Raw genomic sequence first — 27,839 nt, forward strand, 5'->3', positions numbered from 1 at the left:
AGAGAGAGAGAGAGAGAGAGAGAGAGAGAGAGAGAGAGAGAGAAACACAGAGACAGAGACAAGATAAGAGAAGACAAAAAAAAGAGATCACAGAACTGGAGCTGGAAGGGAATCTTAGAGGTCATAAAGGACATAGTATGTTACTGTATGAAGAGCACTGAATATGGAGCTTGGCTATTTATGTGACGTTAGGCAAGTTTGCTTCTCTGGGCTTCAGGTTCCTCATGTGTAAAAAGAGGTTGGATGAGATGGCCTTTCACATCTATTTCAGCTTTCAGTCTATGATCCTAGACTTCCTCCTCTTTTCACAGCTAAGGAAAATAGGTTCCAGACAAGAGACACGAATTGTTCCAGATTCCATAAGTATTAAATATCAGAGTCAGGATTAAAATTCAAATCTTGAAAATCTAAGGTCAATACTCAAGTTTAGTGATTTTTCCTTCTACTGGACCATGCAAAGGGGGAGGGAGAGAGTCAATAGGAGAGGAAGGATTCAAATGAAGGAGAAAGAGAAGGAAGAAAGAGGAAATGGAGACAATGAAGAAGAGAATGGGAAGGATAAGAAAAAGTAAGAGAGAGGGAAGAGGGAAGAAGAAAGAACAGGAGAAGGAAGAAGAGGAATAAGAGGGAGAGGGAGAGAAAGAAGATGAAGGAAGAGAGAGAGAGACAGAGAGGAGGAGGAGGAAGAGAACATTCAAGTTGGTAACCACTCACCATAATGCATGTAACAGTTTCCTCTGGTGGGATCCAGCTGAATAGCCTTCAAGAAGAATTTCTCAGCCTCACTTTTACGTCCCTTAAAAAAAAAAAGAGACAGAGAAAGTAGATGATTAAATAAATAGTTACCAGCCCTTTATGATTCCTAAACCATCATCTACCTCCTGCTTAAAAATGAATTATTCTACCTTTGAACTTCTAATGATTAGGAGAAATATTTAAAATTCTATTTACTCATTTCTAATCTTCATACAGACATTGTATAGTTTTGACCATTTTTGTTGACATTTCTATTATGCAAAGGTTATTGAATTTTATTGGATAAGTATCAAAATGTTATTTCTAGAGGCTAGGGTAGTATTTAGAGCTCCTTATATTTTTATCTTTAAACTATGTATAATTTTTTACTTTATATTTAATTATTAACCAAGTAGCTATTTGTTAATAAACTTTGTTTTACTTAAAAAGTAAAATGAATAATATTGATGCCAGTTTTGAGTAAATGACTAATCATGTAAATCATACAAATTACAGAATCAGAGGTGGGAAGGACCTTGGAGCTCCTCTGGTCAAAGCCAAAAACTACTCTAAAACATCTGCAATATGTAGTCATTAATCCTCCCTGTGAAGATCTTCAGTGATGTAGAACTTCTTGCATTCCAAGGCAGCTTGATCTAATTTGTGACAATTTTAATTAAGAAGTTTTTTTCTTCTATATAAAATGAAAATTTACCTCTCTGCTTTACCTCACTATTTCTAGGTTTTCCATATGGAGCAAAATAGATAAAAGCAAGATCTTTCAAATAAGCAATGGCAGCTAGCGAGATCAACCACCCCATAAAATGTGGCAACCAGAAGTAAGCACTAGGTACAGATGTATGATAGGACTATCACTTCTGTCATTCTGATATCATGCCTCTATGAATGCAATCTAGCATGTCATTAGCCTGGCTTCTATATTACACTGCAGACTTGTATTGAACATGTAGTGGGCTAAAATCCCCAGATCTCCAGCCATCTTTTCCTCATCCTATACTTGTCAAATTCATTTCTTGAATCCAAGTATGTGCCTTTATATTTGGCGTCATTAATTTTTTTCATGTTACTATCTGCTCAACATTTTTGCCTTTCCAAATTTTTTTTTAATTTTGACTTTCATGTACATGTTCTTCATTGGCCTCAGTTTCTTAATCTGTGAAATGAGAGGGCTTGGAGTCTGAGGTCTCTTCTGGTTCTAAATAAGTAAACTATCATCAGTCCACATTCTCACTTTTGTAACAACTGAAAATTTGATGAGCCTGTTATCTATACCTCTCTCAGAGTAATTAATAAAATTATTTAGTAGTACAGAGCAAAGATAAATCATTGGCACACTCTACTAGAGACCTTTCTCCAAGGTAATATTATTTCTTTAATAATTAACTAGTTATTTGGTATGCTCATTCAACTAGTTTCAAATCCAACAAACTATCTCATGAGGAGCTCTGCCAAAGGCATGGTACAATATGACCTAGGATAGGGGGAGCAATATCTTACCAGCCTGGAACATCAACCTCCTTCCACCTCACATTTAAATTAAACTAGTTTCTTTTTTCTCTATTGTAAGTTATATGTCTTGTTTGACAACATGAAGAATAGGGAAATATGTATTACGTGATAATAGATATACAACATATGTCATATTACCTGCCTTCTTGGGGAGGGAGAAAGGTTGCGAAAGAGGGGCAATAAAGAATGAGACATAGATTCTAATAGCTATAGCTATAGCTGTACAAAAATATAGCTAGAGTTTTGGGTATAGACATAATTTCTCTTGGACAAGCATATTTATTATAATTTATGGGTTAATAGTTAAATTAAAGTAAATTAAAGTAAAAAATTGCATGTCACTTAAGGATCAAAATATAAGGAGCCCAATACAACCCCAAGTCTCCAGAAACATCATTTTGATCCTCATCCAATAAGACATCATAGGAAATGTCAACAAGGGGTGAGAGGGAGGAGGAAAAAAAAGAATGACATGTAGATTTTTGGATAAAGCTATGGCTTTGGAATTAAGACATAGTTTGTTTTGGATAAGCATATGTATTATAATTTATTACATATTTATGACAAATCATACATATTATTTTATTACTATACTATAAATTATGTTGTTATATAAAATAATAAAAAAGAAATGATAACCCAAAAAAATTGCTAAAAAGATTTAATTGGTGTGAGGTCCAATGCTTAGTTTGTTTTAGCTTTTCTGAATAAAAAATAGCCAGCACAGGACGCAGACCTCTTCCCTTTGGCTTGCGACCAAAGACCAGGAGCTTGAACCACACTGAGAAGTTAGGTCCAACTGAATCGATGCTTTATTCTGAATAAACACCCCTTCCTTGTTCTGAATATTTTCCCCTTCCTATGACTAAAGTAAACCTCCTGCTGCTAACAGATAGACGGATTATTGGTCTATCATTTAGTTTTAGTCTTGGATCTAAGCTACGAGGGAATTCACTTGAGTCAAGCCAAATTCATTACTACCTGGAAAAGCCTCTGGAAATCATTCACCATCCAAGGATCCAAAACCTTCATTTGACAGATAAATGAACTGAGCATGCTCCCTTGTGCCCCCTCCAAACTACCTCCAGAGAAATTAGTTGACTTGCTTGAGGTCACGAAGTTTGGTAATGGCAGAGCTGGAACTGGAAACCAGTCTTTCCTGGCCAGTATTCCCAGGTCTCATTTACTATGCCATGATATTTTGAGATCCTTGGTGAAAATTATGGCATGAAGCACATGAAGTGAAAACCATAACGTGTCTTAATGTTTGCCAATGTTAAGGGGGGGAAAGTGATCCTCATAAACCTTGTTCTCTTCATGTTTTTTAAGGACTTCTGGAGGGGACTGACATAACTAAAGCAACAACAGGTTGAGAGGCAATAAAAAGGTTGGGTATACTGCCTTAGCAAAACAATAGATTGAACAGCATCAACAGACACCCACCTCCTCAAGAAAACAAGCTGAGCAGTGTCCTCTGTGATTGCTCAGTAGACCAAGTCATAAAAGTCAATGAGCCCCATCATCTGCCTCATGCCAGAAGAAACACATCTAATGCCAAAATACTCTTTCCCAGAGGAAACACTGGACCCTCCTGCAAAACCTCATTTTTTTCCCTCTGTGGTCATTAATTAGCTGGTTATCTGCCAACTAAGTGAGAGGGCAAAGAACTCATCAGAAGGAGGTGGTGGGTAACCAAGTGATGTTTCAAGGCTGAAACCACTTTGAACCTTCATACCATGAGTTTTGGCTTAGTGATCCTGGAACTTGAAAAATTATGTTGTATTAATTAAATCAACTATTTTATCACTGCCTTTTTAGGAGGATAACGCCTGTGGTAATAGCAGAAAATAAAATATTACTTTTGCAGCCATTCTTGCCCATGTTTAGTTATAAAGTTATCCAGGTAGGAAATAATCTTTCCTGAAATACAACTGGCTACTTTACTTCCAATATGTAACCCATATAATCATTAAGCATTCTGGTTGACACAAATAAATTCAATTTTGTTTACATTTATCTAGTAATCCCTCTTTCTGAAAGTACTATTTTAGACTTTGAGAAATGGGTACAACTCAGGGCTCTATTACAGACCATCTTCTCTCTCTTTATATGTATTTTCACTCTCTGTGATCACATTTGATCCCTCAGTTTAGATATTATCACTCTAGAGATAACTTCTAGATCTACACATCTAGCATTAACTCCCTCCTGAGCTCAAGTCCTGAATCTCCAAAATTAAATCCACCTGGAAGTTAAAAGTTATTGTTCCATCATTTCAGGTATGTCCAACTCTTCATGATCCCATTTGGTGCTTTCTTGATAAAGACACTTAAGTGGTTTGCCACTTCCTTCTCCAGCTCTTTTTTTATAGATTAAGAGCTGAGGCAAAAAGGATTAAGTGACTGGCCCAGGTTCACACAGCTAGGAATTGTCTGAGCCTCGATTTGAACTCATGAAGCTAACATTAGGTATGGCACTATCCACTGAGAAATCTGATAAAAAAAAAAGGCACCTAAAAATCAGCATGTCTAAAACTGAACTCTTCTTCCTTAAATGTTCTCATCTTAATCACTCAGTTTCCACAAATGGCACTGTAGCTCTTCAAGTCATCCAGATATGTCACCTAAATGAGGCATCCTTGACTCTTTTCTCACTCATGCTTCAATCCAATCAGTAGTCCCTTCTTTGTTGATCATACCTTTACAACACCTCTCCCACTTACCTTCTTCACTCATGACCACTACCATAGAGGAGGCTCTCATTACTCCTTATTTCAAAATTTTCTAACTGGTCTCCCTGTATCCAACCTCTCCCTTCTCCAATCCATCCTCCACACAGCCATGAGAGTGATTTTCCTAAAGCAAAGGTCTGTTACTGCCTTGTTCAAGAATCTTCAATGAGTCCCTATCACCTCTAAGATGGCACATAATCTCATTTGTTTGGCATTTAAAGACTTTGGCTTTTTTTTTAAACCCTTAACTTGTCTATTGGTTCTTAGGTGGAAGAGTGGTAAGGGTGGGCAATGGGGGTCAAGTGACTTGCCCAGGGTCACACAGCTATGAAGTGTCTGAGGCCAGATTTGAACTTAGGACCTCCCATCTCTAAGCCTGACTCTCAATCCACTGAGCTACCCAGCTGCCCTGTTTTTTTAATGCTGATTGCACATAATTCTCTATCATTCATTGTAATTTCCAGCCTGATTAGCTTACTGCTATTCTCTATCTATAATATTGCATTCCTTTTTTTTAGCCAATGTATGTTCTCTCTGCCTGGATTATTATTCTTCCTGACCCCCTAACTTGGTATGGTTCAACTCATGTCCTTCTTCCTAAAAGATGCCAGAGTACCATAGCAAGCTCCCCATCCCAATGAAATGATAGCTGAAGACAAAAATCAAATCAGTGACAGTATCACAACCCTTTAAAGAATGGCTCTCTGAAACTGTAATTTTGATAAATATGAGTTGAGCTGTACCTCAGTTTTTTCCTGTTCTGTACAACATAATGAGCTAAAACAATAGAACAGTAAGACGCATGCTTTTATCTTGCCACAGACAATACTAGCTATAAGATGCTGGGCAAGACAGTTAACGTCTCTCTGCTTCAATGTCTCCCTCTGTATAATGGAGAAGGAGATTAACTTTGAAGGATTATAGAAATGCCCATTTTTATTATTAAGAGCATATCTGCACGTATTTTGGGGAGAAGGGTGAGACACAGCATGGGCTTCCCAAATAGGTCAATACACAAATTAGGGGAGCTGAGAGTCACCTCAGAAACCCAGAATGGCTTCCAATTTTCCATTTTAAAATGTGTGTCAATCAGGCATTTCCTTTCGGGCATGGAAAAGTCCTGAACATTCACAAGATCATTTGATCCCAAACTATTTGGCAACGGCACAGAAACGAATCATGGTAGAGAGTTGCCACAGGGCCAGCCCAGGCTTATAATGTACTGGAACGGACACCCTCGTTCTGCAGAAGTCAAGTACAGTGATGATAACCAGGAAAGTGCTATTTGGTGGTGGAAAAAAAAATATGGGGAGTCCTAGAGGACAGCTGGTGTACAGCTGTGTCACAACAGAGAGCAAGATGTTCCTCAGCACCATAAAAGGCGGCGGACACGATGAGAAGGCAAGCTTGAGGCTTCCATGTGTTCTTGGCAGAGGGCCACAAAACTTGAATCCAGATGTACTCAATAAAGGACAGAGCCAGATGTAAATAATTTGCTAACTGTACACAATATATGCAATGTGCATTGACTTATTGGATTTTTTTTTTTGGAGAGGGAGATGTTGACCTATGATTTCCTGGTTGTGGGATCTCCCAGTGTGGAAGGCATCTCCCTCAGTACAGATTGGCAACTCGTGTGTGATTCACAGTCACAGATGAGTTGAATGTTGCCTGAAGTACAGAGATTTTTAACTCATTTGCCTTTGTCCACACAGCTAGTGTGTAACCTAGTTTGTATCCTCAGCATGCTACATAGTATATTGCACATGGTGCAAATCTTTAGTCTATAGAAATATCTCTAAATAGATCTCTAACCAAGATTGCTGGTCTTTTGGCCACTAGATCGTGCTCTCTCTCTCACACTTGCTTTTCTTATAGGAAAAAAAGGAGAGCCAATTCTTCGGGTAAGCTGTCAAATCACAGGAATAGCCCTAGTCTGAAACTAGGCTCTAATCCAGATTTTGTCATTAACTAACTATAGAACCCAGAGTTAAGCAGGTAGACGGTGCAATGGAGAGAGTGATGACCCTGAAGCCAGGAAGACTTGTCTTCCTGAGTTCAAATCTGACTTCAGGAGTTGTGGAACATGGTAAGTCACATAATTCTGATTGCCTCAGTTTCCTCATCTGTAGGATAAGATGGAGGAAGCTCTGGCAAAACAAACTAATATTCTTGCCCCCCCAAAAAAAAAATCCTGAATGAGGTCACAGAGAGTCAGATACTACTGAAAAATGAATAACAATAGAAATTCTTTGTTCTGGTATAATTTTAGATAAATTAATTCAATTTAAATATTTTAATTATTTAATTACTAAGTGAGAGCTGTTTAATTAATTAATTAATTGAAGGGGAATGGAGGTGTAATTTTAGATAAATCGCTTTTCCTCACATATTAAGTAAAGGAGTTGGACCCAGGATCTTTGCTAAGAAAACCTCAACTGGGTTCACAAAGAGTCGGACATGACTGAAAAACAAGAAGGTATATGAAAGGTAATAACCAAATATTTTCTCTGCAATGCTTAGAGCAGTGGCCAAAATACGGAGATGTAACCCAGTGTCGTAGAGCTTGTGTGTGACAGAGGTGAGACTTGAAGTCTGAGGACATATATGAATCAAATAGAAAAAGAGATGATGAATGGACATTCAGTAGGTGCTTACTAAGTGCAAAATATTGGGCTTAGAAACAAAGAATTAGAAACAGCACCTTCTCTGAAGAAACTCATATTCTAATAGCAGAAACAACACATACTAATGAACTGAATATGGACTTTTAATAACTAGCCAGAAAGAATGACAAAAGAGGAATTAGTGAGAAGTAGAAAAGAAATAAATAAATTGGCAAAGAATAAAAAGAGCCATAGCACTGAAAAGATTAGGGATACAATGTAGACCTATGATTTCAATGATCCAGGGAACCCCTCAGTAAGGAAACTTCCTTTAACCAAGGAAAGTCAACATTTCCTCTCCAGAAACTTATTACATTATGGAGTCACTAAGAACATTCAGAGTTTAAGTAAAGTGTCCAGGTTCATATAGCTGTTATGCATCAAAGATGAACCTGGAACTCAGGTCTTCCAGGCTTAGAAGTTTACTCTTTATTCACAAAGGCCATGCTGCCTTTCCACAAAAGTAATAAGTACAACTATGAGCTATTTTTTTGAAAAAAAAATGAAATTGGTAAATGTTTAGGTAACCCAATTTCAAAAGAGAAAGGAAAATCAAAATAACTAAAACTTTTACAAATTAACAAGGAAAATCAGCCTGGAGACTAGATACCTATTAGAGGATTTTTCAATTATTATATAAAATGGCCAGTAAAAGATTTTTATTGTGAGAGGAATTGAGCGAATTTTGAAGGATATGATGGGGATGGGGTGTAGAAATAAGAGCAGGGATATGTCAAATTCAGTCACTAACTGTGTGATGCTAGACATATCATTCAACCTCTGTTTACCTCAGTTTCCTCAATTGTAAAATAGAGATAATAGCATCTCCCTTTCAGGGTTTATATGAAGATCAAATGAAAAAAGCACTTAGTACAGTGCTGATACAGTAGGCACTAAATAAATGCTTTTTCCTTTTCCTTCCCTCAACCTCTACCCTTTAATTGGGAAAGTAATGATTTCAATCTTATTATTTCCATTGAACTCTCTTAATACCTGTGAAGGAAAGGTCACCATGGAAGAAGGAAATAACTAGCGCCTAAATCCCAGAAGCCAGCCAAGCAGTAAAAAGATTAGTGGTTTACAGCTACGTTCCAAGACCAAAAGGATGGATTTATTTCAATTCTGTCTGCACGAGGGATACAAATTCAAGTCAGTTTAACAAGTATTTATTAGTATTGGACGATGGTAAACTCTAGTCCTCATCCTCTCAACCTCACCATTCCCTTAAATGACAACAATGAAAAAAAAATAGCACATAATAAATATCAACAAGTATTATGGGAAGCCTAACAGGGGGAATTGCTACAGATTGGGGAATTGGAAAAGGTTTAATGGAACAGGGAGCATTTGAATCTTTAAAGGTAGAAGAGAAAGGGGGAAGGAGAAAGTTATTCTATGAATAGGAAATAGTATGAGCAAATGGTTGGAGATAAGAAATTAAGAGGTATGTATGCCAGACAGTGATTTAAATTTGGCTGATACACAGAAGGCAAGGAAATGTCATGAGAAAAGACTGGAAATTCAAGATCAGAATATCTAGGACTTTGAATGCAAGACTAAGTACGGTAATGAGAATCATCTTGTATAGGAAACAGGAAACTATTAAAGAGTTTTGATGACAGGAATGACAGGACAAGGTTTGTTCACAAAGCAAACAAGTTTGGCAGTGATGGGAAGGATGGACTAAAGGAATCAAAGAATAAGCACCAGAAGACTCATAAAGGAAGGAAAGGAACAAGCATTTATTGAACACATACTATATGCCAAGCACTGTATTAAACCCCTTACAAACATTATCACATTTGATGCTCACAGTCTTAGGAGGGAGGTGTATTGCAGTCCCCGTGGCATAGCTGAAGAAACTTAGGAAGGTTGAATGGCAAGGAATTTTATTTTGGGTGAATCCAATTAGAATGTAAGCTTACTGGGGGCAGGGTCTGTTTGTTTTTGTTTTTGTTTTTGTTTTTGTCTTTGTATTCTCAGCATAGTACATAGTATGATAATGCACATGGTGTAAATCTTAATCTATAGAAATATCTCTAAATAGATATTTAACAAAGCTAATCTCTATTGATTAATATAACTAACTATAGATACAAAGTATAGATATAGATATAAATAGATAGATAGACAGATACAGACAGATAGATAGATAGAAGGGAAGAGAGAGAAGAGAAAAAGAGAAAGACGGAGGAGGAAGAGGGAGAAATTGAGAGAGAAAAGAGAAATTAGAGAGGGATGAAGAGAGAGAGGAAGAGAGGGAAAGATAGGAGGAAGGGGGGATTATATGCTTCTATAAGCATATAAACTCAATCATCAATAAATCAAAAATAACGAAGTACTATATCTCCCCTTTTTGTACCCCACCACCAATTGCTAGCACCTTCTCTCTGAGATTACCTCTACTTTGCCCTGGATATGTCTTATATGTATGTAACTGTTTGCATGCTTTCTCCCCATTTAGAGTGTCTGCTCCTTGAGGGCAGCATCTGTTTTTACACCTTTCTTGTTTTTTCAGAGCTTAACAGACTACATGTGATAATTACTTGAAAATATTTGTTAATCTGACCAAACAGAACTGTGTATATCACTGGACCATAGGCTCTGGAATAAGAGATTGTAGAGTGGCCCTCTTATCTCACAGATAAGCAAAGGACAACAGAAGTTCAGTGACTTGTCTAAGGTCACAATGATAGTAAGTGCCAGAGCTGGGACTTGGACTTGGGCTCCATGACATAAGTTCAGAGTTTTATCTACTACTCTAAGCTGCCTCCCACATACTATTTCTAAATAAAATAAATTTCTAGACCTCAGTATCAGCATACTTGTTCAATCCATTTCTCTCCTGCTTTATCTTTGTAATCAAATATTTCCAATGCCAAGTAAATGAAAAGAACTGATTGTAAACCTTGCAGCAATTCTGGCAGTGTCAGCATAACATAAAGCTAGTCACTTTTGGTGCAATATGTCTCCCTGCCTCTTCCTTCTTATGAAAAAAACTAGTACAGACTGTAAAAAAAATATGATCCTTCACAGCCAGAAGTGCTATAAGACTACAAGAATTTGTCAGGGATAATTAAGTTTTAACTAATATTCTCTGCTCATCCAAAATATATTTTCTTTCCATTTTGTTTGTCACTTCATCACACATTTCCTCCATCTGATTTAAGGAGTCTACACTGTACATAATATATAGATACCAGTATTTACAGAATTAAAACAATCACTAACCATATATACTCATTTTAAAAGTGAGGACAAGGGGATGGAGGGATTTGTTTTAAAATAAATTACTCTGGAAATTTAAAAAGAAGACTTTACTTTCTGTACAGAAAAGCAAGGAGCCAGTGGACTAAGCTATCTCTATTTAAATCCAAATTAGAAAAAGATTTAGCAAGTAGAATAGTCTGAAGAAATCTATATTGCAGACATGGAAAAATTTCTCTACTGTGTAATTTGTTTGGTGTTAACATCAACAAACAGGCCTGCAGTTTGCAAAGAGGGATTTGGTGGCAACCAGCTCAAGATGCATGTACTTGACAGAATCAGGGTATTTAACAATTAAACTTATCACATTTCCATCTTCTGACAAGCACCAGATTTTTTTCAGCCCCCTCCAGTGAATATTGATTTCCCAAGACATACAAACAAAGAAAGGCTATTTCGCAGAACTCTGTAGACTAGGCAAAACTCTTCTACTGTCTCTTCTAGGGGCAAACGTGATTCTTGGGTAGTACTCTTATGAAAAAAGGAAAGAAAAAAAAATACACACCGAAAAAATGGGTGTATCCTGGCACCTTACCAGGATAGTGACTTTGTATATATAAATGCATACGACAAGCATATTGGAGGAGAAGTTTCCCAGTTTTGAGCAGTCAAGTGTGCAGCTGATGGATTCACACACATGCATACTTTAGTACCACTAATGATATAAAACACACACGTAGTCTCTCCAATACCAACAGAAAAATGTGTTATTTTGTAGGGAAAATATGTTGTGCTTGCATTTCTCAAGGAAGAAATAGAATATTTAAGGGCTCCATGGTTATGGAGAATGGAAAGTTTCAACATCTTGGGCTCCAGATAAACAATTTATTACTAGTCCAACTCAGGGCTAACGTCACAGATTTCTCGACCTCAGCAGTTAGAATATATTCATGGAGTCTGAAGAGCACTCCTTAAAGATCAACTTTCTAAAATGTTATCTTGGCACCCCAGGGCTTAGCTGACAATGGAGCTGGCAAGCTTATTTGAGAGAGCTAGGGCTGCATCACTCCTGTACACTGAACTGATATCCCCAGTCTTATAAACATTTTATCCAAACATATATAATAGTAAGGCAGTTTTTTTTTAAAGAATCAGAAGGCAACGTTTTCTAGAATTGTAAGGCATTCAAAAAGGAAGTTTATACTCTTCCCTTAGACAGTTTCTTTAAAACTAGAGCATTAATTGGAGAATTCTTACCAATATTTACTTAAACAAATGAAATAAACATTTTATGTGTACATAAAATTTGCTAACAAGAAGATGTCATTAAAATATTTTATAGTGTTATTTTAATAAATCTATAGAGAGAGCCACAAGATCTGTAATTATGCATTTCTTTTTATCCTAATAGCCAATTGTTCTGGCATTTTTCAGGTTGTCTTGAAAAAATTTAAACATCTGGAGATCATGAAGTTTATAGGGGGAGAATTCCAATGATCTGATTGGAGTTTTAATTGAAATCAGTTAGAAGAGGGGCAGGTAGGAGGTGAGGGGCAGCTAGCAGTGGCATAATTGATAAAATAATGGGCATGGAACTAGGAAGACTCATCTGTCTGAGTTTAAATCTGGCCTCAGACTCTTCCAATTGTGTATGACCCTGGGCAAGTCACTTAATCCTATTTGCCTCAGTTTCCTTATTGGGAGGCCAAACAAGGAAGCCGAAGCTTAAATACTTTGGCCACATAATGAGAAGAAAACACTCATTGGAAAAGATTCCGATGCTGAGAAAGATTGAAGCCAAAAGGAGAAGGAGATGACAGAGGATGAGATGGAGAGACAATGTCATGGAAACAAATGAACATAAATTTGGACAGACTTTGAGAGAGAGTGGGGAATAGAAGAGCTTGCTCTGCTGTGGTCTACGGGGTCACAAAGAATCTGACACAACTAAATGAATAAACAACAAAAACAACCAGGAGCCTAGAGTTATTCAAAGCTAGCAGACATATGTAGCAATGGAAGAACAGAATACAACTCACACTTCTCTTGTTGGGGAGTTTTGTTTGATGGATAATAGTTAAGAATAAAGAGGAATTAAAGGAGAAATCTTTCAGACTAGCAGCCAATATTCTATTGATATCTCTCTCAAATTAAGTTCTTAGATAACAGATTGGAGTCATTAGGTTCATAAAACTTCTCACTTTTTTAGCACTGACATTATATCTTGTTCTTACTAAGTCATTCAGTCATGTCCAGTTCTTTCAGATCCTATGGATCTGGCACACCGATACCATCTATAGGGTTTTCTTGACAAAGATATTGGAGTGTTTTGCCATTTCCTTCTCCACATCACCCTTTGGGCTTCATTAACACAGCATCCAAGGATCCAAAGTCTCATATATTTTGTCTTTTTTCTCTAGCCTAAGTTGGGTAATAATATTATAGGGAAATTAAGCGGATAGAAGGATAGATAGATAGATAGATAGGAGATACATGATAAAGTCCTTATTTTTAGCATATATTAAGTGCTAGGCATCATGCTAAATACAAATATAAGCAAAGCAACATTGCCTACACTTAAAGCAGCTTCTGTTTTCCTTCATTTCCCCCCCTTATGTTCAAAAGAAGCAAGATGACATATAAAGGGGAATTGGAAAAAGAGGAAGAGAGATAAAGGTGCTTGCATAGAGGAAAGTCTGTTGGGGAGAAAAGTCTAGGAGAGGTAAGATATAGTTATTCACAACAGAGATTCATCAATCAGAAGGGGAGAGAAGATTGCCTGCCCACAATACCAAAAATATAAGTAGAATGTGGTAACATTGACTGAGATACTGACTGAAGAAAAATAAGTAATTCAGTATTGTTGGTACTATTACATTTTGTGCCAAGGGCAGATATAGAGATCCAAAAGTAAATACAAAATTTATTAATAGGGGTGGGACTATTTTCATGATTTAATTGTTATAGAGAATTTCTCTTGAGGAAATTTCCTCTGTTAATACATAGTTCCATTCTTTCTTTAATCTCTACTAGTAGATAATTTCCTCACCCAGGTCACAGAATTTTATAAATCATTCTATTTTCATATTATTTTATGGAAATCTATTGGAAATTGTTTTGGTCTTGGTGATTTGAGGGGGATGGGACTGGCAAGGGAGGGCAATTCTTTCAACTCATCTTTGTAGGAAATTCCCAGGGAAGAAGCTTCCTTAATCAATACACTTAGGAAACCACTCTGCAATTGATCATCTTAGAGAGTTGCCTTAGAGCAGGGGTCGGCAACGTATGGCTCTCGAGCCATATCTGGCTCTTTTAAGGGCCAGATATGGCTCTTTCTGCAGGAGCCATAAAGTCAATTTCTTTCAGGCACTGTTACAGGAGTGCGCACTGTGAGCACTGTATGGCTCTCACGAAATTACATTTTAAAAAATGTGGCATTTATGGCTCTCACGGCCAAAAAGGTTGCCAACCCCTGCCTTAGAGGGTAGATATCATTCAGAGTCTCACAGCCAGTAGGTACCACAAGCAGGTTTAAATCTATGTTTTTCTATCTCCAAAATCTAACTACTATATGATGACTTTCTCTTTGATATTCACTTTACAATGTCTAAAATAAAATACTTTTACCCTTCATGGCAAACACTGCATGCTAATATCTTTACCCAAATCCTACATGATGAGCTAGTCCCTCAGGTAAAATGTGCATACATTCAGTTAATTCCCATACCACATTCTTTTGTTTCTAACTACCTCACAATAGGCATTATTATATTTAATGAAGTGAAGTGTGAGTTATTATCTGTGCTCCATTACCTCTGTCAACCTAATACAAATTTATCATCTCTTTATGTGGTTCTCAAAGAGTTTCCAAATTTTCCTTTGAATCAAATGACAGTAAAAATGCTGCCATGACTATCAGTGAACAACAAGTCACCAGAGAGTCATCTTGTACCCTGCTACTAAAGAAATGAAAAAATACATTGAATTTTTTGTGGTGTTTTTTCAAATTTTTTTCTTTCCATTTTCAAACATTTCTCTGCTCTTTCACTAGAATGAACACTTTTGCCCCTTGGACCCTGGGCTCCAATAATGTAATTCACCTTGTTCATGGAATGGAATGTTCACCTTGACAAAAATCTATTCGCCACACCACTCTTTGGCTATTTCCAAGCCATACTGGATGTGTACATTTTCTTACCCTACTTTCCATTGAAAACTCTTTTTTTTTGTTGCTGTCCTCTATAGAATATAAGCTCTCCAGAGGCAAGGAGTGTTATTTGGGGATCAAATGAGATGATATTTGTTTTAATGTCATTGTTTATTTTTACAAAGAAATTTATTAGATCTTTTAGGAGAGGACTAGGAAAAGAAATGGCTCCCTCTCATATCATAATAGTTTGGACATGGGTTTCTGAGTCACATACAAATTACACGAAGAGAATCCAAAATATGACTTTGGGTAGACCCAGCATGAGTCTTGGATGTGGTTTTTCTAAAGTAAGAATGTTGTAGGTATATCCAGGATCTGGGGAACCAATATTTCCTATAATCAACTCCAGCATTTTTGGAGACATGCCCTTGGACACTCTTGGAACTCTCTGGCCTGCAGTCTTTCTCATTTGGCATGATGAGAGTGTTGGGTTTGATGAACTCTAACCCATCTTACTTGGAAATTAGAACTTGATCAATGGTAGGGGGAACCGAGGGCAACTCTGGGGAAGTGGGATTCAGGACCAAAAAGGAACAGAGAATTTCTTCAGTTCTCACTGTCTTCCCTAGCATACCTTCCCTGAATCTTCTCAAAACCTCCTACATATTTTCTCTACATATGAGATGATATTTGTAAAGCAATTGATACTATGCACCTGGCACATAGTTTTCCCCTTCACTTCCTTTTCTTTCTTGTGTGATTATATTTGTATACCAGTGAGTAGCACAGTAGTTGGCATATGGCAAGCCTTTTCATGTATTCACTGAATGATGACCTAGTTTTACATTCCTGTGACGATTTATAATTTCAATCCAAGGAAGAAGTCGAAAGATACCAAGATTCCAACAAAACAGTGGTTTTTAGAACCTGTGTCAATGTTCTTATATTTTTGAGACTCTCCCAAAATTTCTTCTATTAAATTTTCTGTGGTGTCTATTTTTTACCAAGAAATTGAAAACTACATTTACAATAATAACATTACTAACAATGATAATAAGTAGTAGAACTTATATAGCACTTAATGTTCACAGAGGGCTTCAAAATTATTATTTCATTTGATCCTTACAACAATGCTGGGAGATAGATACTATTATTATCCCCATTTTACTGATGAAAATCAAAGAAGACAGAGGTTAAGTGACTTACCCAAGGTTTTATTCTTGAATCTAATCTTCTTCCCTAATCTTGGAATGATACCCCCATTCCCTCATCTACATCTACTGAAATCCTTCCCATTCTTTAAGAACCTTCTGCAATATTACTCTTCCATGAAGACCATTTTATTACCTAGTTTAATGTGTTACTTCTCAGAATTCTCATAGTACTTGCTCTGCTCTTCAGAAATTACCATACTATATTTTTGAATTTTCATGTCACTATCAATGATTAATATTTATTATTTGGATGGAAAAAATAATTGAAAAGACTATTACTGGAAGGCAAGATCCAGGATGGGTAGCATAGTTATTTGTCTTTGTATCTTTCAATGATGTCAGTAGGTATCCCTGTCATTCATGGAATCAAAATCATCTCAGAATTTCAAAGTAACTGAAGTAATTTAGGAAAAACTGCTTCTGAATAGGAGTCCCTAAAATTATATCTCAGAGTAGTCATAAAAGCAGAACTTGAAATTTTGGGGGGAGGCAGAATCTCTCAACTGAAACAATTCATTGAACTTTTAAACATTTTCTTTAAAGTTTTAATACAATTATTGAAACAATCTTACTCAAGACAAGCAAGGTCTGTCACTCTGCAACTTTCATCCATGACCTCATTATTGCCCTAACTTTTTGGATCCAGTAATATAAGTCTAAACCTTTTTACCACAAAACAATCATTCAAGTACTTGAAAACCATTCACAAATGCTCCCAAGACTTTTCTTCTTTAGATTAATGGTCCCTTATTCTTTCAGCCAGTTTTCAATAGAAACTCCAAACTAACCATTTTGATCATTTTCTTCTGTAAACACTCCAGTTTTTCTATTTCCATTTTGAAATATGGCAAATGCAAAAATATTTATTATAACTGCTTTTGTGGTATCAAAGAATTGGATATTGAGGGTTTGTCCACCAATTGGGAAACAGCTGAACAAGTTGCAGTATATGATTATAATGGAATACTATCGTGCTATAAGAAATAATGAGCAGGACGATTTCAGAAAAATCTGGAAAGACTTCCATTAACTGATGCAAAGTGAAGTGGGCAGAATTAAAAGAACATCATATGTGGTAACAACAATATTTCTTGATGAATAACTGGGAATGATCTAGTTATTCCCAATGATACAGTGATCCAAGACAATCTCAGAGACTCATGGTGAAAAATGCCATCTGCCTCTCTAGAGAAAGCACTGATTGAATCTGATTGTAGACCAAAACATACAGTGTTTTTCTTTTTTCTGTTTGAGATCTCTTCACCAAATTGACTACTATGGAAAAATGTTTTACATGATTGCACATGTAAAATCTATATCATATTGCTTATACTCTCAGGTAGGAGGGGAAGGGTCAGAGAGAGTGTAGGAGAGAGGGATAGAATTTGGAACCCACAACTTAAAAAAAAGAATGTTAAAAAAAGAAAAAAACCTATGGAATACAGAACTGAATAGAAATATTCTAGTTGTATTCTTACCAAGGAAGAGTGCAGAAAAACTATCACCTCCCATATTTTGAACATTATATATTATAATATAATTAATATGACATAACTACAAATGCATATACACATATATTTGTTTTTACATTGCTTTCAATTTTTAATATTTCCCTGCTCCCTCCAATTCAATGTTCACATATGTAATTTCTACCCCTGTAGTCTCCCACCTATGCAAAGAAGGGAGGAAATGATGCTATGCTATTATTAATACATTCTACAATTTATAAAACTTTTTAAAATTCATTCACGCTCTTATCTCATAAAGTCCTCTTTTGATTCCCATAATTATCTGTAAGGGAGATGCTATTATGAACCTCCTTTTACAGTTGAGGGAATTGAGGATTAAAGAGGTTAGGTCCCTTGGCCAAGGGCACACATTGACTGCGACATAATTAGAATGTGGATCATCCTGACTTGAAGTACAGTATTCTATCAACAATTATACCTATCAATGAGAGTTTAATTGATTGAAATATTGCAAATCTAAAAACCCTCTTCCTGTGATTTGGTGATTTCCTTTGGCAAATGATAGCTGTCCAGGAGCAAAGGTGAAGACGTCTGATTTGGGGAATTACAGGAGGATTTATTTGAGAAGGGATAAAAAAAAGGGTAGAGGAGATCATATCACTGAAAATCTGACTATGGAGGTAGCTAGGTGGCTCAGTGGATAGAAAGTCAAGCCTGGAGATGAGAAGTCCTGGGTTCAAATCTGATTTCAGACACTTCCTACCTATGTGACCTTGGGCAACTCACTTTACTCCTTTTGCCTTATCTTCATTGATCTTCTGCCATAGAATCAATATATTAAAGGTTTAAAAATAAGAAAAAAGAAATATCTTACTTTGAATGGAAAGAATAAATATATTGGACAAATAAAAATATCAAAATTAGATATAATATGATGATTTTCTTTATCTTTTTTTGACCCAATAGTTTTTTTAAGGAAATACTACGCTTAGTTACATCAGTGACATAGGCAGGAATACAAATATTTAATTTTCCTTAATAAGGATACTGTCACTATTAGCATCATCAATCTGTATGGCCCTATAATCAATTACATAGAATAAGCATGGGGCAAATTAAACTGTATTTAAAGTTAAGAATAATGAATTGTTTTACTACTCTGTAGTAATTACTTCCGTAGTCTCTCTCCTCTGAGGTGTAATTTCATCTAAAGCATAAATAATAGAGCTCTATACATAGACATGGAACAAAATGAGTTGAAGTAATTTAATATTCAAATAACCATCATTACTTTAAGTGTTAGAAACATCAAACATAACACCATGCCCTCTGTGATTATACTGTATTTGTGAGGAGGTGATAATCTTTTTTTTTTCTTAAACAGTATCTAGTACTTAATACATTCATTTAAAATTGTAACTAAAATTAGCTAAAGGGAAAACAGTTTCTTTAAACTATTGATATTTGAAGACTACAAAAGACTATAAAACACATGGGCATTTTCCCATCATGATTTCACAAATCATTTCCAATTTAGATTTTTTTTAAGATGAAGAACCCTGAGGAAAACCAAATGGTTAGTGTGAGAGATTTAAACACTCAATAAAATATAGGTCATGGGGTTCCTATAAACCACTTCTCAAAAATTATTATTATTTTTAAAAAATAATTGAAGAAAAAGATAAATTTTAGGTGGAGGGTTGGTGGAAAGGAAGACTTTTTTTTTTCAATTCCTAGTTTATGGACCCCCTGACATCGATCCATAGTCCCCTTGAGGAAGAAGTGGGGAGGGTGGAGACCTACACATCCTCTGTTAAGAACTTCTGATCAATAGATTTGCTTCCTATGAGAAAACTGCTGGAGAGAAGGCAGTCTTTAAGAGAAAAGAAGAAATCACTAGTGAGAGAATTTCAGGTATTCATAGTAGGTTATTGGGCATTTTCATGGCATCCCTTAAACTACACACCACAGAGACAACTCCTACTTCATGTATACACACAGATGTACATATGTACATCCAATACTATATTTATACACAATGTGTATATATGTATGTATGTGTGAAACAACTTTGGTTTTATAAATAATATATGTAAATATATTTATATATATTATAAATGTTACATAAACTCCCTAGGCAGGAATATATTTTCCTTAACAAGGACATTGCCACCATTATCCTCATCAGTCTGTATTCATATAGAAATATATATATAAAACAAAAGTTGTTTCACACATATATTGTTCGTATATAGTTCGTAAATAGTAGAGTGTGTGTGTGTGTGTGTGTGTGTGTGTGTGTGTGTGTGTGTGTGTGTAGTATTCCCATCACTTAGCACAGTTCCCTAGCACATAGTAAGCACTTTAAAAAGGGGCTGGTTGTTTAGAGATGTAAATTTTTTGGTCTGAATCCAATTGATCGACTTTCAGACCTGAACCTTAGCTATCCAAAAGATAGCCAGAAGCCCTCCTTGGACTTACCTAGGGACATGGAGGAGAATGACTCTCCTTTACCCACATGGAGTAGAAGCAGACTCCTAAAGATTGGCTCTCCTCTCCCAGGTTTCATAAAAGGGTTATCCTTTTAAAAAGGAGGCAGAATATATAGTATATAGTGGGAGAAGCCATATGTCTGGAAACAAAGGATGAGGGTTCCAATTCTACTATCACTTACCACCTGTGTGACTTTGGGCAAGTCATCTAAACTCCATGGAGCCTCAGTTTCCTCTAAAAATGAGGGATGGGATGAGATCACATCTGGTGTCCCTGGTGGTTTAAGATCTGTGATCTTATGACCTCTCCCCATGGGAATCAGAGCAAGAGATTTTAACTTAGTTCTCTGTAACTGATGCAAATGCCTCCTTGAAACATGCCCAGAAGTCTCATAATGCAAATACTACCTTCCAGGCGGCAATTTTCTGCTCAAAGCGAACAACGTCTCCTTCAGACAGACCTGTGTCCCCTTTGCGGGGCATGTTGTTCTAACCTGTGAAAGGAGGCTGCGTGGGCTCTGTTCCGTGTGATATCTTTAAGCCCTACTCATAAAATTCTGGTGATCACAACCAATGGCCGTGCTTCCACGTCCTCTGTTCCATGGCATTCCAGCAAGAAGCTTGGTGAACTGGCTGTTGCCTGTCTACAGCCAACTGCCTTGTGTCAGATGTCAAAGCAGACCAAAGTGTCCTATTTAGGTGAGAATTCTCTTTTATGTTTCCATCTTCCACCCAAAAGCATTGTTCGTACAATGCAAACTGAATTACAGTATATGCTCAAGGCTACACCTGGTCCTGCCACTTTTGACAAAGAGCCTCAATTATGCCTCAGAAATGAGAGACCTGCAATTTGAAAGCCTTTTACAAGAATTATGCTTTTCTTTGTGAGAGAGAAATAAATTTCCGCAGCCAGCCTGGAGCTCAGGTGCTCTGGCGCCAGCCCAATGTTTTACTAGTTGACTAAGGTAAATGTGGATGTCACTTTCACCCGGGTCTATTTCTAAAGGACTTTTTGCTAGTTCGGGATATCGTGAAGTCTGAAGAGAGCACACTGTGTGTGCTAGACCAAAATAACACTGCAGAATCATCTTTTCTGAACAACAACAGGAACGAGACAGAGCCAACACTTCAACCTTAAATGTAAGTCGGCTGGCCATTTTCCAGTGAATGCAAATTGAGCTACTTGAATTCTTGAAAAATTTAGGCATTTGTTCTGTTCCTTCTCCAACTTGAATGCCCACAGAGGCTTGGCATTGCTCATTTTAGAACTGTATGAATCACCATTATAAAATCTTAATAAAATTATATTAAATAGGAAATGATATTTACGTATTTTAAATAAACATGCCAGTAAGACTGGTGTGTACATGGAACTCACGGTGTATTCATATAGTTAGTAATATTGTAAAACAAAAATCAAAACACTAATTTAAATTAGAAGCTAATGTTTTTATGGAAGAAAAGGAGGAGAAATAGTTGAGGACTGGAAAAAGAGTACTTCTGGAAGGCTCTTATAAGGGTTTAGAAGAATTGGATTATTCAAATTTATGTTAGAAATAAATGAATGATTATAACAATTAGATAGGTCTACTCACAGTTGGAGGGGAGGCAGGGGCAAAAATGTTTTGAGCCTAGAACAAATAAGATTTGGGAAAAGCAATGATCTTAATGAAAAATTTTATTGAGTTATATGTGAATTAGGCTGCCTGAGGAGACAGTGAGTTCTTGAAGACTTCAATTAAAGGCCAGATGGCCAATGCATATTGAAAGGGAAGCTCTTGTTCAGGTATAGATGAGAGGAGATGGTCTCTGAAATTCTTTACACCTTTGAGAATTTCTAGTTTTGTGCCTTATAGCTTTGACTCTCATGCTGCCTTGGGCTGTGGAAATCTGCGTACCAGATGCCCATTGGAAACATAAAGAAAAATGATGGAAATTTGGGGGCAGTGGAGAAGGGAAAGTAAGTTGTGAAAATGTTTGTAGGTGGATAGATCTTTGAACCCTTCCACAGGCCTACAGAAATGCAAACCTTGGTATCCTGTGGGATTTGTGGTTTCCTTTCAAAAATTCACTGCTGAAAATCACACCAAACTCTCTAACTAAATCCAAACAGGTGCCCCAATTTTTTAGCAAAATTAAAAGAGTACTTTTTATGAAAACTATCTGTGCCTCCTAGGTTGCAAGGAAAAACAAAAACACTTCTTTCTTTATCTTTTCTTTTTTTTAATTTGTGGGTCTCATTTGACCTTTCATGGTACTCACTAGGTATTTAGAGGAAGATGCCATTTTATCCTAGATAAGAACTCTTAAGTTCTCCTTCACCTGATGCCTTGTCAAAGACAAAATATGAAACCTAAGCAAAAACAATATGAAAACTATATGTACATTTTAAATGTTTAAGTACATTAAAAAGTTCTTCAAGCTTTGTTACATCTCATGATATTATTTAAAAAATCTTATTTTTTTTTGTAATTTTCTACATAAGTTTGACCTCAATTCAAATTCTCTTCACTGAGTCACAGATTAATAGGCTTATCTTGGAAAGACCCTTAGGTAATCTAATCTAAACTTCCTCTTATCAAAGCAAGAGATCTGTGATCAACAGGGGTGGCTTTTAGGGACAGGAAGAAAGTTAAGAGTTTTTGTGTTACTGTTTTTGTCATTCAGGGCACAGTGGATGGAGTACCAGGCCTGGAGTCATGAAGAGTCATCAAGCTAGGTTCGAATCTGACCTCATACACTTGCTAGCTGTGTGACCCTGAGCCAATGACTTAATTCTGCTTGCCTTAGTTTTTTCATCTGTAAAATGAGTTGAAGAAGGAAATGAAAACTTATCTTTCCCAAGAAAATCCCAAATGGAGTCACAAAGAGTTGAACATTACTGAAAAATGACTGAATTACAACATTAGGAACAGGAATAATGGAGGGAACAAAAGATAGTGTTAGATATCTACTAGATTAGGTAAATAATCTTGATCCAGTGCCCAGAGCCAACACATTCAATAGTAGATATGGTTAGGCCTGCCTAGTTACCATCTAAGTCCAGTTACAAGAATCATTAGATCAGAATGAATGACAGAATGATGTCCTTCCCAGACCAGATTATTTTGGGAGTATTCTGAAGGCTCATAAACATAAATAATGATTACCAATTGGAGTTGTCACCTCTGAGCCATTTGAGGGCATCTGGACACTATTTCAGAGTGTATTAATAACCGCAGGGGCGATAATCTACATACAGCAGGAGGGCACATAAAGATGAATTTATGCCTACTGAGTGATAGTCTTTGCCATCAGTACATTGAAGGCTCCCTTTCTCCTCAAATAGTTACTTAGTGCATATAATTCATTAGCATCATAATTTCAAGGTCAGATCTCCATACCAACAAAACAAATAATAGAAATAGAAGTCCCAGAATCTCAGGATTTAAGAACTCCAAGGGACCTTATCAACCATCATAGGTAACCTACATGAGAAAAAATAATTCCCTATAAAAAATATATGACAAATGATCTTAAAGACTTTAACATAAGAGCTCCATGGAGGAGAAATCCACTATCTCCAGAGATAGCCCACTTCTCTTATGGATAACTCTAATTGTCAGAAAAGATTTTAATTTTTCCCTTGATGTTGAACCAGTATTTATCTCTTCACTTTTCTCCACTGCTAAACTGATTCTGTTCTGTCAAGATAGAAAAAAAAATTACTCTAATCCCTTTTATCCCCACCTGACAGTCTTTAAAATTCTTGAAAACTGTCATTTTGTCCTTCTGTCTTCTATTCTCAGGGATAAAAATTCCTAACTCTTTAATTTAATTTTCCTTTGTTCTAAGCTTAAGGATCATTTTCCTTCTTCAAGTGTTTTTACTCCAATCCCTTCTCCACATAAGCATCTAAAATTATATTCCTAAGGTTTGACCATGTTACTTGTTCAAAGAGTTCCAATGGCTCTTTCTTTATCTAGGAAAAAGGAAAACTTCTCTTCTTGCTATTTAAAGTCCTTTCTTTCTTTCTTCCTTCCTTCCTTCCTTCCTTCCTTTCTTTTNTGTCTCCCAATTATTCCCTAAATAGCATATAAGCTCTTTTCAGGGCAGGAAAAGATGTCTTTCTTTGTATTTATAGAACTAGCACAGTGAATAACACAATGAAATAGGGGATTAGCTACATGTTCCAGTTAATCAAAATAAAGATTTTTTTATCCTAATAATATCTACTATTGAGCCTATTGGTACTGGGCACTCACTGGTAGAGATTCATCTCTTTTGTCCAATATACAATCCAAATTCTGGAAAAGAAGCTAAGAAGCAAATAGAATTTTAACAAGTAATTTATGTCAGCATTAATTATATTGGCCTAAAAAATGTCTCCAACTTCCCCAAAGAGTCTAAGTAAAATTATTAAGATAGAGAATAATATAATTTTAAAAAAATAAGTGAAGGGAGCATAGACAAAAATGATAACATAGGTATTTAGTGTTGGGAAGAATTATGAAATCTCCCAAATGTGCCATAAGGTCAGCTAGTGGTATAGTGGACAGAGCAATGGCTGTGGAGTCAAAAAGATGAGATTTCAAATCCAAATGCAGACACTCACTACCTGTGTCACTTTACCTCTGTTTGCCTCAGTTTCCTAACTTTAAAATGGGGTTAATAAGACCTCCTACTTTGTAGGATTGTCAAAGGATCAAATGAAATATTATCTGTAAATGTCTTGTACAATGTCTTGAATATATTGTTGTTTTAGGTATGTCTGACTTTATGACCCCATCTGAGGTTGGGTGGGCGAAGATGCCGGAGTGGTTTGCCACTTCCTTCTCCAGTCATTTTTACAGGTGAAAAAACTGAGGCAAACAGGATTTAATGACTTGCCCAGAGTCACACAGCTATTAAGTGTCTGAGGCCAGATTTGAACTGAGGAATGAGTCCTGCTGATGCTATGTCACTACACTGTCCACTGTACCACCAAGCTTCATGTAGTATGATAAATGCTTATTCTCCTTCCCCTTTCAGTAAAATGGAAACCACATCCTAGTATTCTCCACCTCCCTTTGTAATGTGGTACCAAGCTTAGTTAACAATATTCAGGAGAAGAAGATCACGGCTTTTGGTAGGCAAATTCAACCTCAAGTTATGGTTAATGTTTTCATTGGCTGTTCAGGATGTATCAGGCTGTATTGGATGGAGGTTGGCTTACAGGTTCAGAAATTCAAAGAATTCAAAGAAGACTTAAAGCCTTCAGTATAAATATGTCCTATGGGACTAGGTAATCTATCCAAATGAAAATACAATGGGACAGAGCTCTAAGACCATGACCTCTCTCCTTTAATTTGAGAATTTTTGCTCAGTGAGATAAACTTATATAATTTAAAAGAAGGAGCTCCTCAAAACAGTGGGGAAAAACAAGGAAATTTCTGTATCATCATTTAAATGAACATTTCTGATCATTTCCATAATAACTAATCATTAAGAGTGTATCCAATAAGATGTGGGTGTATGTATCTATATGATATCTTATTCAACTCACTTTCAATATTTGCTTTTATTTATACACATACACAACACTATATATAAATTGATTTTCATAGTGTTGGGTCATTACAATTATTTTATGCATACTCTAATCATAGAAATTCCTTCACCATACATCCTTGACAAACAAAGGTGATGCATGATATTTTGGAAAGCCCCAAGTATAAGAAAAAACTTTTAAAAATACCCTGAGGCTTATAATTTAGACAAATCTTATATATCAGGGAATATTTCTTAAATTCTTAAATACATGAATATATACATGTGTATACACATGTGTATATATTCATCTTACTTCCATTAGTTGGGTACAGGATTAACCAATAAACTAAATGAAATAAAAACAAATGCATTTTATATGAAAATATTATTTCTCAATTTGGACTGATATGAAATGATGAATTCCCAAACTAGAAATCCAGTGCTGTGTCTGTTGTTGCCTGTATCAACCTTGAGTAATTCAGAATTCACTTTGGGCTTTAATTTTCTCAAATAGAAACTGATAATATGAACTCTAAGGCCCCTTCCAGTTCTAACATTATATTTCATTATAATTCTATTTTAAAATATAATTTTGACACAATATCCTAAATTGATATAGTCACACTCAAAAATAACACAGATACAGTCACTCCTATATGTATTTATTCTCTTATGCTTTATGAAAAGTAGTTTGAGATGAGCATTACTAGAATTAAAACCACCAGTTTCCATTCCAACTAAAATTGTGCCTTCCGCTGAGATTAATAGCCAATTGTTTTTTATAATGTTTTACGTTTATAGGATTCGGAAGTCAAAATGTGTGGCATTTTTCACTTTGCCAATCCCATGCTGAATCAATGGCATGCTATCAAGTCAAGAAATCCAAAATGAGACCAACGCAGTCCTTGGGGATCAAAGAATTTGCTAATTCTCATAAGTTAGAAAGAAATCTGTTAAAGATGGTTGTGGGATTTTCACACTGTGAATCTAAACCATCCCATGATAGGGTTTATATTTCATCTAATCAGCAACTTGGAAACTATAAAAAGAATCCTTAAGTGGCATTGGGGGGAAAAATTAAAATTTGGATTGTAATATGCGGAGCCCTTCCTTCCCCTACATATGTTCCAGTAAAATAAAACTTCTGAGTCTCATAAAGAATTCCTCCTGAAAAAAGAAAAAGAATAAAGCAGTCTTTCCAAATTATGTCTTAGATGCAGGAAACATAAAATAAAAAGCTTCAAGAAGAGAAATATGGGCTCTTGGGAATCCTGCATCCAAAGTATTTGTCAAAGTTGAGACTTTTTGCAGATTACATGTGTGCGAATGCTCTTGATTTTTCTTCTCAAGATAATCTTTTTTGTCTACTGGAGATCACGAAAAAAGAGATTTGAAAACCTACAATATGCCTTTTGAGAGAAATTTGCAGATGGCACTTTATCAATCCAATTGAAAATGTAAAAATTCCACCTCAGTCTATGTTCTACTTAAAAACATTTCAACAATGGAATGGCACTGGCAAGAATCCCATGTACTCATTTTCAGATCTGAAGCTGTCTGAATCATCCCTACAAGACCAAAATCACTGGAGGTAACAAAAGTAAAAACAAAATTACTTTTGTCATGGGTGAAACTAGACAAACTCTTTGAAGAGAAATCGCTACCATACTTAACCCAAAGATTTGAAATAAATATATTTGCTTACATATTTTGTTGATCACTAAAATACGTGCGAGCGAGATATCAATGATTAGTTATTCCAAAGTCTAAAATGACTGCCAAAATTCACAGATATCTTAGGATCGTAGCAGGTAATTTAAAGGAATGAAAAAGACCAATGAGGCATTTAGGTACAGGGGATAGAATGCTGGGCTTGGAATTAGAAAGACGTTAATTCACATCTGACTTCAAACATGTACTGGCTCTCTTACTGTGGGCAAGTTACCTCTTTGCCTCTGTTTGCTTAACTATAAAATGGGATTAATAGCACCTATCTCACAAGGTTGGATGAGGATCAAATGAGAGAAGATTTATAAATTCTTTGCATAATACTGGCAAATCATGAGCTCTAAATAAGTGTTTTTCCCCTTCCCTTCTCCCCCAAAAGATAATAGCTTGAACCCACACTTATTCT

The 27,839-nt window shown here is 36.0% G+C and overlaps 1 protein-coding gene across 1 annotated transcript in view; it reads right to left on the reverse strand.

Moving 5' to 3' along the window:
* Window positions 1-27,839, reverse strand: part of TMTC2 (transmembrane O-mannosyltransferase targeting cadherins 2) — a 539,622-nt gene that overhangs the window by 137,788 nt on the left and 373,995 nt on the right. The window contains exon 9 of the mRNA XM_044679175.1: window positions 715-796. Within this exon, the coding sequence (XP_044535110.1) occupies window positions 715-796 (82 nt within the window). The remainder of the gene's footprint in view (window positions 1-714; window positions 797-27,839) is intronic.

Source organism: Gracilinanus agilis, chromosome 5, assembly GCF_016433145.1.
Source record: "Gracilinanus agilis isolate LMUSP501 chromosome 5, AgileGrace, whole genome shotgun sequence".
Lineage (NCBI taxonomy): Eukaryota > Metazoa > Chordata > Mammalia > Didelphimorphia > Didelphidae > Gracilinanus > Gracilinanus agilis.